Source organism: Symphodus melops (genome assembly GCF_947650265.1).
Source record: "Symphodus melops genome assembly, chromosome: 14".
Lineage (NCBI taxonomy): Eukaryota > Metazoa > Chordata > Actinopteri > Labriformes > Labridae > Symphodus > Symphodus melops.
Window position 1 is genome coordinate 19043435 of NC_136704.1, and position 19898 is coordinate 19063332.

General features: G+C 40.5%; 2 protein-coding genes and 1 long non-coding RNA gene across 4 annotated transcripts in view; all 3 read left to right on the forward strand.

Moving 5' to 3' along the window:
* The window catches only part of buc (bucky ball), a 3376-nt gene extending 795 nt beyond the window's left edge, over positions 1-2581 (forward strand). The window contains exons 3-7 of the mRNA XM_079361637.1: positions 28-1473; positions 1562-1663; positions 1988-2080; positions 2174-2241; positions 2323-2581. Of these exons, the coding sequence (XP_079217763.1) occupies positions 28-1473; positions 1562-1663; positions 1988-2080; positions 2174-2205 (1673 nt within the window). The 3' untranslated portion in view covers positions 2206-2241; positions 2323-2581. The remainder of the gene's footprint in view (positions 1-27; positions 1474-1561; positions 1664-1987; positions 2081-2173; positions 2242-2322) is intronic.
* A 2107-nt stretch (positions 2582-4688) lies between these two features.
* On the forward strand, positions 4689-9837 carry LOC306834838 (uncharacterized protein). Its single transcript, XM_079361059.1, has 4 exons — positions 4689-5155; positions 6204-8324; positions 8405-8509; positions 9659-9837. Exons 1-4 carry the CDS (start codon positions 4882-4884, stop codon positions 9685-9687), a joined length of 2529 nt encoding a protein of 842 aa, XP_079217185.1. The 5' UTR covers positions 4689-4881; the 3' UTR covers positions 9688-9837.
* A 5932-nt stretch (positions 9838-15769) lies between these two features.
* LOC306835363 lies at positions 15770-19541 on the forward strand. 2 transcript variants are annotated; one of them, XR_013780632.1, is made up of 4 exons: positions 15770-15840; positions 16424-16592; positions 17666-17771; positions 18831-19541. It is a non-coding gene; the product is annotated as an uncharacterized lncRNA (long non-coding RNA). The 2 variants fall into 2 exon arrangements; XR_013780633.1 differs by having other exon boundaries at positions 17666-17758.
* The last annotated feature ends 357 nt before the right edge of the window (positions 19542-19898 follow it).

The following is a 19898-nucleotide window of genomic DNA, read 5'->3' on the forward strand; positions in this document are numbered from 1 at the left end:
CTAACTGTCTGCATTGATGCTTCCAAGGTTTTAACTTTAACCGTCCCTGCATGAACCCGTACCAGTACATGCAGTATCCTGGGTACGCTTTTCCACATGCTCCTGTTTATCCGATGGATTACAGGCGCATGTATGAGCCTCGCTTTCATGCTCCTCCGGCCTGGAATGACATGCACCGCCAGCAGCATCACATGCAGCCTCAGGGGCGTCGAGAGATGGCATGTTCGGAGGCTCAAACTGACCCAAGCGACACCATCAGCAAACTCATCGAGTGCCTAGATAAAATTCGAGCCAACGAGCTGCAGGGTGCAGAGAGGGAGCTCGACTCGGGTGTTGCTTCGCAGTCCTCTGGGATGTTTTCTCCTGCAGAAGAGAAGAAAAGTGAACTTGTACTACCCTCAGCAGCTAATAGAAGCCACCTGGAGTCCCCAGCTGTGACTTTTAGTGACTCCACAACAGCGGTGTACGACGGAGAATCCAGCCAGAGGAGCTTGGACGTCCTGAGTCCTCACGGATGTTGGTCTGGAGGCGTGGAAGAGCCTCTTGATAGCTCTTCTGTGCACGAGGAGAGTCCTGAGCTTGAGCAGCCTATTGAGCATTTCCTCCCTCTGGAGGAAGAAGAGGTCACGGATATCCAGACAGATATCTTGTTGACCGATCCAAGTGTTGAAAAATGTGATGCCAAAAAGCTCAAGAAGCCTCTGGTGGATGCTATCCTTACTTCTAAACCATTGATGTTATCTCCATCTGCTTCCAAAGATTCCAAAAGTGTTGACAATTCCTCAAAAACAGATCACAAGAAAACAGATCCAAACTACCAGATCCTCAAGCTTCCTTTTGAAAGTGCTCTGATGTCAGGAGATGTTGCAGCTGGCCATCTTTCCTCCCCTGCCAACCCCTACTACTACAACTACCTCTCCATGCACAGCACCCACGAGCGCATGAGCGTCCTCAGTCCCTCTCTGGATGAGCTCTCCTCCAGGGATGAGATGTTCTCCACAGATTTAGATGACGCAGAACTCTTCCCCAAACACGTGTATGCAGGCAGGAGGCTTGCAGAGGCAGTCACTCGGTCACCACAGGCCGCTGAGAATGTGGAAGAAGTGTGGCTGCCGGGTTCAAAGAGATTCATATGCGCCTGCTGTGGGAAAAACCTAGCTAAAGGGGTGAGTAGGAGCAAAGTGCACAGCCCAAAGATGTACAGGGACGAAGCAGGAGACTCTGAGGAGGAAGGCGGGTATGGGAGAGGGTGTGAGCAGCCGGTCAGAGTGGTTGTGAAAAAACATTCAGCACCCAGGAAGACCCATCCTGTCCCACCGAGACACGCTGCAAAACCCTGGTACAAAAGAGGCCAGTACAAAGATCCACCAGATGAAATCAACCAGGAGGAAGGACATGTGTGCGAGCAGGAGGCAGCTGTCGGGGAGGGTGGGGAGATAGCTTTTATTGAGAGGCAGTGCAGAACATGCCAGGGTAAGTCTGTTTACCTCCATGTTTGTCTTTGCTGTGTTGAAGAAGATTTTGTCTGTTTTGTTTTTTGAACGTCTGAGCGCTTTCATAGACGGACTCTGCAGAGTAGACCTGAGCACATCAGAGCAGTGCAGGAAGGGAGCCGGCGACGGGATTCCCAGGAGGAGGCCAATAAACCTGCTGCAACGACAAGGTATAATTTGAACCACTTGTTTGTTATTGTAGAAAAAGCCAGCACACGTTTAAAATCAGTCTTGTCTTCAATAGTCGATTTGCGGCAATTACATCAGCGTTACGTAATGAACGCTCGAGGTGAAAACATTGATTCTGAAAAGATGATGTAAGGCCCATTGTGCCAATCATTCGCCCTATAAGGAAGACTGACTTAACAGATGCAGCTCATCAAAAACTGTCCTTCATTAATTAACTCACACATTACTTCATTTTTTCCTCATTCAAATATAGAGAAAAAAAAACTTTTTTAAGAATGTATTTGTGTGCTTATTCTTTTGGACAGAGACGAGTGCTCAGAGGAAAGTGATGTACCAGAGGTCACAAGATGAGGACAATGATGATGACGATGAGCCCCCGCCTCCACACTGGGAGAGAGGTATGGATCTGATTTTTGTTGTGCAGAACTGCTAACATGGACGTGGCTTCCACGCTGCATTGAATGCATTCATTTTCCTGTTCTGTATTTCAGGCTCTACAATGAGAGGAGAACCAAGATGTTGAAGCCCCAGGATTGACTTCTAAACAGTGTTTTGAACTGTAAGTGTAATCCTCACACAGCAGCATAGCCTTTAATAAGTTAGAAAATCAGTTTGAATTACATGTTTTCTCTTCCTTCAGGTCCCCCTAAAGGTGTATTTGTTCCGGGATTTTGTGTTTGAAAGTATTTAGAGCACCAGGTGAAATGCACTGCACAGAAATCTTTATGTTCCGATAAAAGTAAAAAAAAAAAAAAAAATGTATAAAGTTCCTGCAGCCACTCTGCTGTGCACTATAGATGATTTACGAATTTCACAAACAGAAGAAATGGGCTGAAGGTTGTGTTGAAGACAAGGGTGTGCCACTGTGTGGGGCCAGTCCAATAAAATGTCATTTATCATTTGTGTTGCATCATTTTATTTCTCTCATGACGTATTCTAATTTTACTGTGAAGAAATGTCGTTGTAATCATAGCTAGATGTGTGAAAATGTGAAAATAGTTTTTACATTATTAAATTCAATATAATACAATAATTACTGAACATGTTTGCAGCAATGGGATTCCATCGATTTAATTCATTTACTTGCAATTGTAGCATATCAAGTTAAATCAACATAGAACAGGAACAGTGTCTCCTGACCTGTTGACGTGCCTGACAGAAGATGATAGTTTTCTTTTGATTTAGTTGTATTGCATCACTGATAATTGGATCGATACCTCCAGACTGCTTTCTTTGAGTTAAACCAGTTGTAGCAGTTTGGGATTTTAATTACTTTACGATATGACTCTTCCAGCAACAGATTCTCTGCAAGAGCTTTATCATGTTGTACCTTGGTTAGATGTCTTGATCCAGCAACTATTGATTTCTAGAACCAGCAGAGCCTTATTTATGTCATTAATTCAGTTGATTTTAGTAAGCTGGAATAAGTCAGATATAAGATTTTTTTGTTTGTTTGTTTTAACAGACTGTTTCAATAACTTGTTGAACATTTGATTTGCAGCTCAGACTCTAATTTTGCTGGTGCTAAATGTACAGTATTTGGGTCGTGGAATGAAAGAATAAACCCTGACGCTGTCTCTCTGCTTTGGGAAAATATTGGACTGTATTGTATCCATGGGGAAATTCATTTATCTAACTAACAATAGGTCTATCAAACAAAGACCAGTACATGCACAGCAAACCATAGAACACAATTTAAAGTTCATACACTGACCTTTTGTTCAGGACTACAATGACAGCAGGGATCAGGCTCTTCCCAAAGTGAGCCCTTCTCAGTGCCCTGTCCGTCCTGAGGGAGGTGAGGTGGATGTGTTATGTTCTATTGAGGTTGTATTGTGTGTAATGGCCCTGTTGAGTACTCTTCCTGTATGTTGGGTGTGGGGAGACGCAATATTCTGGCAGCTGTGGTGTTAAAGAAGCAGTGGGAACAGTCCTGCAGGATGGGCTTGACATTGCTTTGATACATCAGCAGGAGGAGACGAGGGGGGCAACAAAGTCTTTTCAGTTAGTGGATGGCTGACACTTTGATGGTTCCTCTTTTGGATCCCCCTGGTTTGCTGTCTGAAAATGCAATTCTTGCTCCTTCACTTTTCTGACAAACTAGTTCCAATAGCCAGTGTAACGCTAACCTCAGCACAAGAAAACACAGGACCAATTAAAAGAAGAAAAGATGGCGTGATAAAATGGAGAAAAGACCAACAGACGAAAGGTAAACGACTGTTATACTGAGCTAAAACTCTGAATTATAATTGTTTTCTTGTTATGCTTAAATGACAACCAACATTGTTTAATGTAGCCCAACTACAACTAAGACTCTTTAAATCCTGTTAATATGAACTTCGATGCAAGAAGAAGAAGATGCTGTTCTTTCAACTAATCTGTATATTACAGAGCAAATGCTTTGAATGGAGACTACTTCAGAAAATGGATTTTTAAGGACATTTTACCCTGAAAGCAAGCTGACCAGAATCTAAAACTCTTTAATCAGGAGCACTGATTTAGACTCACAGGTCACATAGAGCATGTTTACTCATCAAGGATAATACAGTCAATAAATTCTGCTGCAGGCGACAACACACTCCTCAGGAGTCAAACCTGCATCTCAAGACAGAACCGTGGGCAAGATCCATACACTTGTTAGACATGCTTGGATTTTCTTTTGGCCTGAACATAACACAAACCTCAAAAAAGTAAGTTATTTAACTGTGGAAGATGCAATAAAGGACAGTATGCACCACTTTGAGCCACATTTGAGCAACTTGAGCCATTGATTTGGACAACCTGAAGGGCTGAGTTCTTCATTTATAGCCCATCAGTCTCATTAAATCCTACTTTTTCACCTTTCTATGATCTATTGTCTGTTTATCCTCAGGTGCGTCGACGCACTGAAGTGGGAGGGGATACGCGGGAAAACAAACATTTTTCATTGGCTCAACGAGAAGGTCATTAAGGTTTCACCTGGAATCGAAATTGAGCCAATCAGGGCAGGACTTTTCAAGCTTACCTGTATCATGATTCCCCCCCCTCTGATTCCCAATTTAAAACATACTGTGAAGGTGGTATAGCTGCATGTAGATGCACTTGTTTAGAAAATGTTTTGTCGTTAAATAAACTAAAACAAATTGGTATTTTGAAGCAAGGGAAAAAAAGAACCAAAAAAATTAAATTACTTCAGCCTTTATCGCCTCTTTTGTCTGAAATGGAGGCAGCCAGGTCTACTTCACAAGAGTCTTTTGGTTTTGGTCCTCGGGGTCCAAACCCTACACATGGAGCTCAGCAGGCTCAGGGTCCTCTCTCAGGGCCTTCGGCATCAGCACATCCTGAGGAGCAGCACCAGCAGCACCACAAACCTTTCTTCTACATTCAGCCATCACAGCCGTACCTGCCCATGCAGAGTCTGCAGTGGCCTGTGCCCATGCCCATGCCTGTGTCCTACAACCCATACTATGGATACCCAGGTGTAGGAGGTTTAGGTGAGTGCTCGAAGTAACACAAATCACTGTTATTCTTCTGCTGTTTGGTTTAACTCCTGGATTTTGTTCCTTGAAATAGTCTTTGAAAATACTTAACGTATACACTGCAAGTTATCAGGCAAAAAAACAACTGCTCTTTCAGACATTTGATGTCATATTAACAGAGAAATTAATGCAGTAAAGAGCTATCAAATCAAGTCATACTTCAATGACTAAACTTATTGAAATGGCTACATTTCAGGTGCTTTTTGCCAACAAGAAAGTGTCTCTGCATGATTCCTATTACACGCATCAAATGAATTTGTTACCAAGTTTAGTGTACTTTTTGAGAATGTCCTTCGTGTTCGTCTTTGACACAAGCACACTGTGACGCACAGCCTGTCCTTACAATTAGTCTCAGGCCAACAGTTTAAATTTTGAATGAGCTGACTGTCTGCAGAAGTTTAAACTTTTTTTCCCCATTCTTATACAATATTGAATAGGTTTTTTTTGTTGTTTTTTTAACAGAAGCCTTATCCATACAAAAGTGTGGGTGTGTATATTAAGACTTTTCTCCGCTTCAGCAATCTCATGCTGCCTGCCGATTTTTGTTTTTGGTTCTTATCCCAACATAATGGACTTTTGCTTTATTTAATTAGCCTCTGACAGTAGTTCTCCCGGTTAGAAATACATAGTTTCATCATGTCTTTTAAGTTTAGCGTAAAGCCTGATACTCTGAGACCTTTATGATCAGTACTTTTGAAGATTAATTCAAAAGACCAACAAGGTATCTCATACGTTCTCAGGTGCTGGTTGATTTGCAGGAACACATTCTTTGAAAATGATTAACTTGTTTATTGCACACAGAATTTTTTTTCAGTGCTTTTATTGTGAACAAACTATCTCAACTTTAGCTTCTTCAGGTTCACCAAATACTGTGTGTTTGCTCACAAAAAAAACACTGTAAAGTTTTTCACATCAAAAACATGTTTGCAAAGATGTGATTATTGCAATATTCAGAATTGTAACCATTCACAAACATATGACCACCTTTCTTCTGTTACTTAAGGTTATGGGATGCCAGTGATGCATCACTATCAGCCAAATCCTTACATTGAGCCTCCCAGCTTTGTTGTCCCACATACCAACCTCCATTTGGTGGACTACAGAAGAATCCTCAACCCTCAGTATTACCAGACCATGGCGTACCACTCCCGCAGATTCCGCTACCAACACAATGGCCAAAACAGAGAAACAACCAGCTCTGAGGTTCAAACTGAGCCTCTGTCTGCCACCAAGAGGACCAGCACGCCTGATGCAAGCAACGTTGAGGTGTCCAGAAATTTCTCTGTCCGTGAAAGTGACAACAACCAGAGTGTCCACACCAGACAACTGCTCACGCCACCATTGGCTGTGCAGAAGGAGAACCGCTCTCTGGAGCCAAAGGACACGGTGCCTTCTTCTCATAGAACAACCCCGAATGGCAGCTTTGTGATTCAGACAGAGGAAGTGCGGATTGAATGTTGCACATCCCCTGTAGGACTACAACTCCTGCACTCCCACGAGACTGCAGAAGTGTCCCACAGCTTTTCACAAGATGTGGTCCAGCGAAGCTCTGTCCTCCAGGGTCGAGTTCTGCAGGACAATACACCGTGTGCTCCTGCAGACCAGTCCGAGCACTCTCTCCAAGCTTGTCCTGATATTTTGTTAGTTGGGACATCCAGCAACAACGAGAAGGTACACAATCTGGTGGAGTCCAGGAAGCAGATGGATCCATCTGTTTTTCCTTCAGACGTCGACGTTCACAGTAAAGTTCAGGATGCAGGTCGAGAGAAAGATTTGAGTTCAGCATCAAAGAACTTTCAATTCAAAGTCGTTCACCTGCCATTCGATTCCAAGTACCTGGATGAACTTAGGAAGATGGAATCAACTGTCTGGTCGATGGAGGACACTTTGATTCCCTCACCTGATTCACTGATCCAAAATGGCCACACTGAGTTTCACAATGAGTCGCTGATTGCTGAAGTTCCCTCCGCAAATGTTCTGATAACGAGAGAGGAGGATGCAGACGATGTCGTCCCCATGATTAACATGCCTTTTGTGGCAGAGGACGATCTGGAGGACATGGTCCCAACCTTTGAGGGTACTGGTGATGTGATGGAGTCGGAAGCTGATATGTACCCTCGGATAGAAGTTCCTGTGGCAGAGGAAGCTCCTGTGACACACAAAGAGGAAGTGGCTCATGTTCCTTATTTGCTGCTGTTGGATAATTCCTCTCCTAAAGTAGAGAGAAACCAAGTTAGAAGGGAGACGAACATCCGGGAACACCAGGACACTTCATTTGAATCATTGCCTGCTTACCTCCCTTCAACCAGCTGGCTAGCTGACTTCGATAACATCTACTACTGTAGCAAGATGCCACCAACTCCCAAGAAGCAAATCAGACCTTTAAGCAACCATGGTTTAGATGTGCCGTCCAGAAGACGAAAGCTAGATCTTGAGTACAAAGATCAACCTACTGTTCGCAAGGCAAAAGAGAGATACAAACCCAAAGGCAAGGTGGATCGGAGAAGCCTCTCTGATCATGAATGCTGCCTCAGTAGAAACTTCAATGAGAATGCTTTTACTCCATATGCATCCAAGAAAGAGCGACTTTGCTCCAGATGTTTTGCAAAGCGCAGAATCTGCACAACTTCTAGTCCAGGACTCGATGGTCGCACCTCAAAGAGAAAAGCTACTCCTTTCCAACAGTGGAACGATGCCCTTTTACCAACATGTGAAGCCTGCAAATCTCACTCAAAGAAACCTCTGATGAGAAAAGGTTCCAGTCATGATGTTCGTAGCCTTCACGGCCACGACACTGAAGGAGAATCCTCTGAGAACAGCTCAAGTTGCACAGCTCCAAAATGGCAGCCAGCTCATGATTCCAGGAAGGGGAACAATTTGAAGAGGCCGCTCGGATCCAAGCAAAACCTGGACAAAGTTCCTGCAGGGATGTACCCAAAGCTGAGGGAGAAGAACTGTGTGTGTGATGAGCCGCAGCATCCGTTTGCTTCATGGGAGAGGCTGCAACATTGTCCCCACGGCAACACCATCAGAGAAATGGATGAGAACTGCGCCACGCCGTTTTTCCCCCAGGACAAATGGAGGAACATGAATCAGACTTACCTGACACACAGGTGGCACACTGGTAAGCGAATGGTTTTTCAAAAGAATTAATCCTCAATGTGATGTGTTTTATACCTCAAACCTTTTTATATCATCCCTCAGAGAAGTCTTGGAAAGAAGTGGTGCCTCAAATTGATGTCTCCTCCAAGATTGACGCCAGATCACAACACTTGAATAAACACAAGAAATCACAACCACAATCACAAGGTTTGCATTTGGAATTTTACTTTAATCCACAATAATGAAAAAAAAAAGAAGTCCAGTTCTATCTATTACAAAAAACAGTAATTTAATGATAAGGTCTGCACAAATACAGAAACTTACTGACGTTAAAAGCATTTGAAAAGGCTTGGTTCAGAAACTTTGCTGGTTTGTTTCCATAAATGGAGGAAATACAGGCAGATCGAAGAATTTTTACATGATTCCATTTAAATTCTGGCCTAAAATACACCTTGAAGTTTTTAGACATTCAGAAATCAGTTGAGACTGGGGAACGACATGTGGGAAAGGAGTCTTTGAGAACAGTAGCCTGCATACATGGGGCGCAGGCACTGACCACTGTGCTACAGTCGCCCTTAAAATTCACTTTTTAGATTCTGCAAATATCAATTTGTTTTTGTAAAGCCTACTACAAGCATACTTAAATACATTCTCAACAAATGACTTGATTTGAATTATTCAAAGGTGTATTAGTACATGGATAAGTATTCTATCTGCTATTTTTTTTGCACAGATGAAATGGATTTCTAAGCACTGACAAAGGTTTGACTTTGCAAATTGCAATCTTGCTACAGATAAAATTGAGTCTATAAATGCAAAAAAAGTAAATGCATCGTACTTATCAAAAGACAAATGACATGTTTTGATTCAATTAAATCTCTCTTCCTGCCTTTAATCTGCTTTTTAGGGAAGTCAGCATAAATGTAGCTTTTTTTCTTTGCTTCATGCAGTTGACCTTATTTGCCCACAATACACTGTCATTATGCCATTTTAAACTATTGATCAGAAACTTTGATATGCAATCACACCATTTAAAAAAAAAAAAAAAAAAAAAACAATGTAAAAAAAAATATAAAAAACTAAGTTTCCGTTTCAAACAAGATTTTAGTGGGGTCAAATTCGGGTAATTGTTTTCCCAAATCCTCCCATTCTCCTTGAATGTGGTGTTATCTTTAAAATTTTCCTCATACTTCTTATCCATGTACCAATTATTTGTTGCGTCAGACCAGTACCTAATGTTCAGATAACATTTTGTCTTGTGGATTATTCAAAGGGCATTTGATGATGAATGCAAAGTGAGAACCTGGAAAATGATCGTCCTTTCACTAAATTTCTTTTTGTTTTTCTCTTTTGCAGAAATACGAAGAAAAGACACACGATGCTGATTTTGCACAAGCGCACAATTCAACCAAGTGAAAAACACACGTTTTAAAAAATATGTCCACTATATTTAAATATTTTACACTTATTTTTTACTTTATTAATCACAATATTCACTATTTATTAACAAAAGAATAAACACAGATTTAATGTAACGCTTGTATTTGTCCTTCAGTTGTGTGTAAGGTGTAGTAACTGTATTTCCCACAAGATGGAGCTATTTCCATATTGTATAAATAATACACCAGGTGAAATGATGTTGAACAAGGCTTTATTTTACTTTTTATTTACATTAACATTGATAAAAGTGCAAATAATTAATGCATGATTAATTTGAAAACTTGTAAAATACAGATTTCAAAGGAATATAAGTCTTCTGTGTTAAAGTCACTTCTGCAGTTGATAGATGAAAATGAAACCCTCCTGCAGTCTGATAAATTGCTTGCACAGCTGGACTCTGCAGCTGGGTTTTTTTTTAAATTATATATAACAAACCAGTCTCATCTGTGAAGTCCAAATCAGACAATTTTCGTCTTCGGTGTACGCATAATTCATTACACCTGCAGCTTTGATCAGATATTTGCATATAACCTTTTAAACTGACAGTGTTATGTTAGGAGCAGAACTGTTTGTGGTCTTTCATGATCATGTTCATTCATTCTCCAGGTTGTTTTTGGGAGATCAAACCTGTGACCTTGTGATAACTTAGTGGTCTTTAATCTTGACTTGCTGTTGGTGTTTTCTTTCTTCAGGTGACTGACAGTAGCAGTAACTCAGAGTTGAACCTTGTAAGATGTGATTCTGAAGATGATTTCTGCAACTGGTTTAACTTTATCAACTTAAATATGTTCCCTTTGAGCAAAATATCAATTTCAAAGCATTTTTAAATGTTTAAAACAACAAAGAGGCAGACGCAGTAATTTGAGTTCAGTTGGACAATATCTTCTGTATTTGTTTTAAATGTTACAGCAAAACATATTTTTGTTTAGCTCCAACCTAATCCCTCCTCCACAATTTATTCTACATACCGAAATTTGAGGAGTGATGTCTTAAGCCTCGCAGTCAGAGTCTACAGCTGCCAATTAGAAGGTGTTTCAGGTAGTTATGGATGACTCATTCCAATTTGTGACATTGGTTCACCTCGAGTCGTCTGCTTTAAAGATCTAGCACTTGGTGGCTGGATGAAGCCAGCAAGGCTTACAAGTGTTAGACTTCTCACAAACCATCTCGCAAAGTACGAGACTGCAACAGCATATACGACCTGCTATTCAGCCTCACTGGGACATGTTAACTTGTACCTAATTAGTTAAGTTTCGATAAGTTATTTACTAGAACTATAAATGTGAGTAAAAGCAGCTGCAGTTCATTGGGAATGACTTAACTTCCACTGAATATGTTTTGAAGCCAGAAGTGGCCACAGCACTAAACCTCATTGTTATTTTGAAAATGTTTTGCACACTGATGCTCTAAAATTGCAGCTGTGCCCGAATGCAGCGTCACACTTGTTTGTTTCTGATTATGTCGGCTAAAACATAAAAACACTCAAACACAAACCTGAAATGGCTGACTGGTTTGTTTTATAAGAAAAAAAAAAGTTCCCACATATTATTGAATATATATTTAAAAAAAGGACATTATTAGAATCATATTTCCTGTCAAGCTAAGAAGGCGACCATAAACTCCATTATTGACCCATAATGTTGCTCCCACAGGGAAGAAAAACATGAATGTATTGAATTAATAATGAATTGTGTTGGACTAGACCATTAGAGTTTATGCAGTGTTCAGCAGGCCTCTGAGAGCAGGTAATGAAACCAATCACACTGACATCGTTCCAAATGAAACATGTAACAGCATGAGCAGCAATAATAGCTTTTCTACCCAGAGGGAAGGTAAATAAGACGATGCAGATTGTATCTGTAGTGAGAGTCGATGTGTGTATGTTGGATGTTTTTTATACATGACCTTGTTTCTTTTGGGATGCTTAACACATTAGAAACTGTTAACTTACAACCCTGTTGTAAAACACAATATGATTTCTTTACTGAACTAGCAAAAAGTGAAAATTAAAACTGAGACATTTCATTGTTTCAGTTAACATTTTGAGTCTACATTTTTGGAATCGTATAACAAAACAGAAAAAGAGACATTTAGGTCAAGTCAAAGTTTATTTGTTTAGCACATTAAAAACTGCTTCAGCATAAAAAAACAGAATCAAATGAAAAGCAAAGAAAGACAGTAAACACGCGTAGCCTACATAAGACAAACTTTAATTGACATTCACAAAACAATATACAAAATCTATTTAGATGCTACCTGACAGATCAGCAACTAAAGACTATGAATGGAAAAATATTAAAGGATATTTTAGACGGTTCAATAAACATACTTGATAACTAGTTAGCTATTTATAAACCACAGCTTAAAGCCCATCAGTATTCTCCAGCAAACCCCACTGTGTGATGCTAATGCACAATAAAGAATAGCAGGCACAATAGAGCCTGCTAACTTCTGAATAGCAGTCTATTAGCTGTATGTATCAGAGTCACTTTACTCTTTGTTAAGCTAACGTTTACTTCAGTTCTTTTATTTGTATCATTAGATCACTCAAATACTCTGTACTGGGACTTGGTTTCTGGAGGCAGTGTACTGCATGTGTGATTTTCACAGCTTCACAGAAAGGCCAAAAAAAAGAGAGAAGAAGCGCACTTTTTCTCGCATTGCTTTGCTTTCTTCAGTTCGTCCTCCATGGAGAGATGTGCTCAGAAATCCCACACAATGAGCCGTCTTCAAAGGGAAGAAAGGCCTGCTTTTGTGCATTGTTTGAAATACAGACAGTCGAAAGCTTTCGCAATTTGAAACAACCCTCTTAAGTGATTCCTGGCTTTCAGGGGAGGAGAGGCTCTTTGATGCTTACAAAGTGTGCTGAGGGAGGCCAGATGGGATGTGGAAAAGTTGCAGCACTGAAGCGCAACACGTGATTTCCCCTCAGATCTGTCAGTTTTGGGGCAGAGATGGACAGCACGGCTTGGACAGTCTCAGAGCTCATATGTGGTCGACTATTCTCCATGTTACCGTTCCATCTTCATGACGCCTGCATGATGGGTAAATGTGAAGGGACTCAGTGTGATTGGCTCCTGAGGGCATTTACAGCACAAGTTTGTGGCAGGATGTCTGATGTGCTGTGTATCACATAAAGCTGGAGGATGCTTATATAAATCATACAGAAAAGGACATAAACCGCCGAGTCTCTGTGGGTAAAACATCCTGAGATGAGGTGGAGTTGATGACATCGACAACGCGTTGACTGAACATCATCGATGCACAGGCTACTTGATGTTGTTTTTAGATTTTCTGCTCGCAGCAGATCTGTAGAAATTATTTCTTTTGATTTACAATGTTAAGAAAATGTTTTAACTGAGCTGTTTTGAATCTTTTTTTGATTGATACATATTATGTGTTTTCTATGTGCAGCCTTGTGCAATCGTTTTACCTCGTTGCTAATGGCAACAAAAGGTAATAATTGTACATGCAAATTTAACAATCTTCAGTTTGCATGCAAAAAGTGGACAATGTTGTGGTGCTGTAAAGCCTCGCGCTTTTGTCCCAAGCCCTTGTGCAGAGGCACAAAAGGTTCCATAGCTGTGCGTGCATGCATGTTTGAACACATCGGGAATTTTAAAGCACGAGTTTATTTCTCCTGTGTTTGTTGTTTGTATTTACAGATTAATAAAAGATCGAAGCATCTCTTAAACACTTCCCTCGACAACATCTCTGAGTGTGTTCCTGCAGCTTGTGTTCGCATCAGTGTGTTTACCTCCGTGTGCGTGTGTGTTTGCAGTCTGCGTGGGAGTAGGTAGCTGCATGAGATGCTTTTAAGAGCAGTGGGAGGTTAAGAGCATCCATCTAGCCTCCTTAGCTGTTCGCCGTGATTCTGTCAAGCTCTCATGGCGGTTTCCCTGAAAACAGCAGAGAGCAAAGTGTTCTCCAATGTTCATCATGAAACAGGCGTCTCAGAGATGACTAGTGGCAACACAACACAAAAATACTTTGACAAAAGTTTCCTCAAAGGCTCCTGTTATAGAGATGTAAAAATAAAACTGCACAGAATGTCAGCAAGAGTTTACTGCACTTGTGAAAAAGAGCACAACGTAAGAATTCAATAGCACTGTCAGAGATGCACGAATGGCAATGTATAAATGTTTTAAAATGAAGACTGATACGTTTATAAACTTCACAAATTATATTTTCTTCTCTAATTTCTGAAACATATTTTTAATCATTCTTTTAGGTCCTTTCATAAAGCTTGACACAAGTTATTGCTTGTTACGTAAGCTTTAGGAGTGTCTCGGTGTTAAAATGAAGTGTAAATTACCTAAATAATTTGTGATATGCTTTATTTATTTAAAGGTTTTTCGAACACTACAGTGAATATTTCCAGCTGACACTATAAAGGCATTTTATTTTGAAAGGGTCACCTTAAGAAAGGGACAAAACTACCCTATTGGAAAGTGATTAAAAAGCGGTTATTTTAGTTGTAAAGCACCGTTATCACACTAAGAGTCAAGAGGCACTTCAAGACTGTACAAAGTTTGTGTTCACATGCATGGGTGAATACGCACTTTTAACAGGTTAAATATATTTGCAGCATTTAAAACTTTTAAAGCGTTGACCTTCAGGGCCACCATACTGTATGGATTCAAAAGGGGACATAACATTTAAACGTAAAATACGGAACGATTCTGTATTTTACGGGATGGGTGGCCACCCTGAGCACTCAGCTGCTAATCACCTTTGAAATTGGTCGTTTAGTTGGCATCATCTGTAATGAACTGAGAAATTGACCTCATGTGTTTTTGTATTTTGACCAAAGTGGGCTTCATTAAGGAGTCAAAATTTAATTTGTTGATCATTAATTGATTTTCTTTATATATGTGTAACTTAAGTTGTTCCTCTATTAGAGCTTACTTCATTGACAGTGACATTCACTTTATTAAATTGTAATTTTATTTCATATTTATCTTAAGGTTGATAGCATACAGTAACCCTCTCAAGGCCTTAAAGTTTTGTTGTATATGGTAATATTTCACCTGATGTTTTTCCTATTCTCACTTGTCATTTATGTTTCATGAACTATTGTATTGTGAGTCAATCTTTATGAACCACGAGTTGGACAGTAAGATCACCATTCTGTCTGAAATGCCATTTGAATAAAGATTTCCCTTTTTTAAAAATGTATTTCATGCCAAAAAGCTGCTGGCTCTTTATTTTAGTGGTCTTTCTCCGACTTCTCTTATTCGACCAGTGAATTAGCTCAAGGCCAGATGAGAGTAAGTGGAGCCAGACAACTTTTATTAAACATTCAGCCACAGAATCACAAGATGAAATATTGGCCTAGAGAGAGTCCTAAAATGACGACACAGAAACCAGATAACAATTTCACAGCTTTTATGTAATTAGAGTTCATGTTATATAAAACACATTTCTAGTTTAAAATGACCTGCCCCTGGTGCTTCTCTGTTTTAAACGTTAACTAAGCCCTCTTCCTCTTCCCATCACTGTTGTAAACCAAGTTGACCTCTGGATTTTTTTATCTGTTCATTTCAGATTTGTTTTTCGCCATCCTTAATCCTTATTACTCCCTTATCTACATCAGACATGTCAAATGTTCCATCGGATATAGGAAGTGGTTCCTTTTACAAATAAATAAAGAAAAAAAATTGTTGATATCTTGGAAATGTCATGATTTGGTTTTGATTTCCAGAGTTTTGATTTCCTGTTTTGTTTTAGTTCTCATTTCTTCCTAGTGCAGTGTTTTTTAGTTTACTTGTTTAGTCTTTAGTGTTTCCTGTTTTATTTTGTAATGTCATCTCTCTGTGCTTCTCTGTTTTCTTATAGCCTTCAGTTCCCTGTTTCTTCAGCGTCCCATGTTGTACTTTGTAGTTTTGTCGTGTTTCCTGCCTCTCTGTGTTTTCCCTCCTGTCTTGATTACCCTGATTGTCCTCACCTGTCTTATTAGTCTCACCTGTGTCTGATTACCCCATGTGTATTTAGTCTCCGTGTTTTGTACCCTCTGTGTCAGTTCATTGTCTCATGTACACTGTCGGATGCTTCTTGTTTTCCTGTTCCCAGTTTTCTCATGTTGGATTAAGTTTTGAGTTAGATTTTCTTTTAGCCTTTTGTTTAATAAATGTTTTTGTTTGCTGCAATTGGGTCCTCCACCTCCCTGTTTTTTTTCAACCCATGTCTGTATAACAGGAAATGTGTCTTGACAGAATGCCTTCAGGGCTTGGACTCCATGGGGTGATTTGTGTGATCAGAGAATGTCTGCTCTGAGCAGCAACAGGATAAATCTCCCTGTGAAGTCCAGACATTGATGGTGGTAGCTGGTAGATGACTTGCTGAAATCGGATGGTGAAGAATTGATGGCTGATGATTCTGTGAAAACAGGCAGTGATGGGGAGGTGGAGGGGCGCACAACACGTCACCATGAAGGAAGTACAGGCAGAGAAAGAATCATATTTAAAACGAGAGCAGAATGATAATAGGCTTACAGTACATTGATGCCATGCTATTGGATGAGGAGGCCCGCTGATGATGAAGCTGATTCCCCAATGACAACCACAGGCCGATGTTTTGTTTTTATTTTGCGTTTGCTGCTCAGTGTGTTTTGTGTGTCCTGTCAGGAAAGAGTCTATCCTTGAAGCTCTCGGTGTAAAACTCATCTTTCTACATTACCAGCTCCTCACTTCTCCTTGAGCTGAAGACAAACACTGGACCGGGGTCCTGACGGTGCCGTCTGCTCTCCTTGTCTCCAGAAGGACATGATGGATGCTTCTTTGAAGGATCCCTTCTGTCATCCAGACGCCCAATTAGAGCCCCGCCACGGCTGGCCACACTGCACTGAGAGGTAGGAGAGCAGCATCATTCACACAGCGGACCACACTGACTTTTTGGCAGTTTATTCCATCAGTGCGGTGGTCATCGGACACTGAAACAAACGCTGCGCTGTGAGGTCACTAGAAAGTAGTTATCTCCAAAGTACATGACAATGCTTTAGAGAACAGTGCACTGTGTACCTGTGAACTGTTTGTCTATTTTAATAGATCCATTTGTTGCACTGATTTGGTCTCAAAGACCACAAAGAAAAGCATTTACACATGTACTGGAAGAGGTTAGTAAAGACGTAAGACGTAGGCTTTCTTCACAGGCGTCACCACAAGTTTCCTAAACCCTAAAATGTTCTCACAGAAGCATTTAATTTGCACAGATGATGGATGAAGCACAATGAAAGATATTTAAAATAATAATTTAAAAAAAGCCAGTGTGAAACAAGTGGCAACCTCTACATTGAAAAATGAAGCTGACTTTTTTTGTTGTCTGATTTCACAACAAATGTCTTTAATTCAGACATTAACATTACTGCTGCTATTTCATGGTGGAAACCTGGTAATTCATTTCATTTTTTATTGATGACTTGTATCTTAGTACCTAAGATTTAAGGAGTGCAGCTTGTGCACAAACACTTGCCACATGTGCTTTACTGTAAATTGCAATCATTTTTATAAAGGCATATTGGAAGGGTTGGGGGTTTAATTCCCAGCGGGGTGGCCCCACGCTCAGGTGTACGCTCTCAATTAAGCAATAACACACAGCAAGGTCGCGGTGTGCTGCGCTGTGGTTACTGGCAGCAGTGAGCTACAGCTGGAGGAAATGTAGATCAGCCGGTAGCCACAGTGAAACATGACCTTCACTGTGTTAGTCCTTTTCTCTGACTTTTGGTCGTAGTTTGGATGAGAATATGTGTGAGATAACCACGAGTGACATATTACTCACTAAACGTTATTTAATGAAATGGGGGGGAGGATAATCAAAAGTCTGAACTGTAAAATATACAATCAAATCTGTATATTGAACATGCCACTCCAACACCTTTGGCATCTGTACCAGCCTCAACCTTTATAGTTTCACGCTTTTCTCCAGATGTTGAACCTGACTGCAAGGATGTACTCCAAGGTTCCTGACATGATAAGTCTGTCTACAGGCACCTGGTTGTTTTCTTATGTGATGTTTAAGGTAGGCCTTTAAGGTAAGCGAACTGGAAACTGCTTCCAAAGCAAACTGAACATCACCGACAGGAAAAGGAAGGGCACACATTGGAGTCACAGAATTAGACGTACTGTATTAATGCTATGGGTTATTTTTCTAAATATAAACCAGTAGATGGAGTGCAAACGCTAAAATATAGCTTTAAACTAGAGGTACACATTTTTTACACGTATTCTCAAAACATATTGTTCCAGTGACAGTGGTGAGATTTCGTCAAGAGCTGAATAGACACCGTAGCAGAATGAATGATCAATAAGGTTAGCAGCAGGTCAGCATCTTCGTGAGTTTGCAAACAGAAACTCCACAAACTTTTGAGCACATAGTGCAGCGTTAATGGTAATTTATGGATTTAAAACATGTTTAACATAATTTTGTTTTCCAAGATATTGCCAAGTCATAACAAATGCATTTATTAGCTTTTTTTAGCAGTGGGTATGAATTGCATTTTTAAATTTGACATTGCTGATGAATGGTGATTTCTCCCCCCCCCCGCCCTATTAGTGCATAGATATTGGCCTGGTATGGGGTTTGGATTATCCTGCCATGAAAGGAAAAAAATCATGAATAAAATATGATTAAAAACACATGATCTGGCAGATTCTTCCGGTATACAAGCTATGAAACCAGAAAAGCAAATGAAGCAGATTTTGTTGTACTGATTTGGAGTATGTCTGGTTTCGTCACCTTTTCTTTTAGAACCAAAACAGACATAAAACTGCATGTAGAGAGTCACAGTATAGCTGTACACAAACCTTTTACTTCCCTGTTGATCAAGTCAATAAAAATGGTTAAGAAACCAGAAAAGCACCTACAATTAAGAGAACAGCACATTTTTCATTGAAATTATCCCCAGGAGTTCTTACCACAGGAGGGATTCATTATTCAAATTAAAAACCACATCTTGTTTGATATAATCATTGTTTTTTTTTAAACATTCATAACAAGTGTTGATTAAGAAGGTCAGATTTAAAGCGAGTGATACATGAGCTCCACACGTAAATGTCAGGGGTGCATGTTTTTTTTTCTCCCCTCTCATTAGGATAATTCATCATATCATGCAGCTCTTTGCCTCAGGAGTGTTGCCCTCTGAGCCCCAGACCACAAACCAGAACATCAGAGCAACAACAACACTGAGAAATCCTGTCTGCACGTCCTCTGCAACATAAAAACAAAGCCGGAGTGCTGCCTTGCCGGATATTGAGTCAGTGTACTGTGAAAATGAATATGGTGTAAGGTCTCTCGGCAGCGTGTACTGTAATGGCCGAGCCCAGAGGGAAGCAGAAGCAGCAAAGTTCAGCGTGTCCACTTGTTAGCTGCACGGAAAGTGGAGCTGTAAAACAGGTCCATCACACAGCCGAGGCAGAGAGAGCGAGCCTCAGCAACCCTCGCTGCAGGCTCAGCATTTCTCCAGCGCCGAGGTGACGCTAGATACATCAGCCCCTGCTCTGCGGTGTTAATACCTGGGGCTTTTACACTTTAATGTCTTTCACTTGACAAATGACCTGTGTTTACAAAGTGCACCTTGCAGGCCTCTGGACTTGTAGAGTAGCCGGTGGCACTGAACCCTGAGAGGCTGGTCCAGGTTTTTACAGGAAGTGAAGGAAGCTGTTCTGAGAAAAGGAGATTTTAACGGAGCAGGGTTACACCAGAGGGCAATGCTGATGATGGGATGGCAGAGTTGGCACTCGTACTGTGGCTACCATTTGAGAACAAAAGTCTACTAACGTAATATGTCATGTCTTTCCACTGTAAAGGCAAAACTCCCCCCCCCCCCCCCCCCCCTCCAATCATCACATTTCTGCACTGGAAGCGTACCCTAAAAGGCACACATAGTGTTCCATCAGAATTAAGGTGATGTCTTTTTCGGTAATCTTATTCCTGCATGAACTCAACAAATCAAATGCCTCTTCTTATACAAGAAAATGAAATTGCAACTATCTTATCACTAAATGTAAAGCCACCAAATTACTTTCTTTTTTTTTTGTTTGTTTTTTCTTAATTTAAATTTTTGAAAACCCTGAAATGTCTTTCATGGTTTTGTTTAGGCAAATCACAGCCCCCTGTGAAGGTCAGAGAAACATTATGGTTCAGTATAAATGTCAACAAG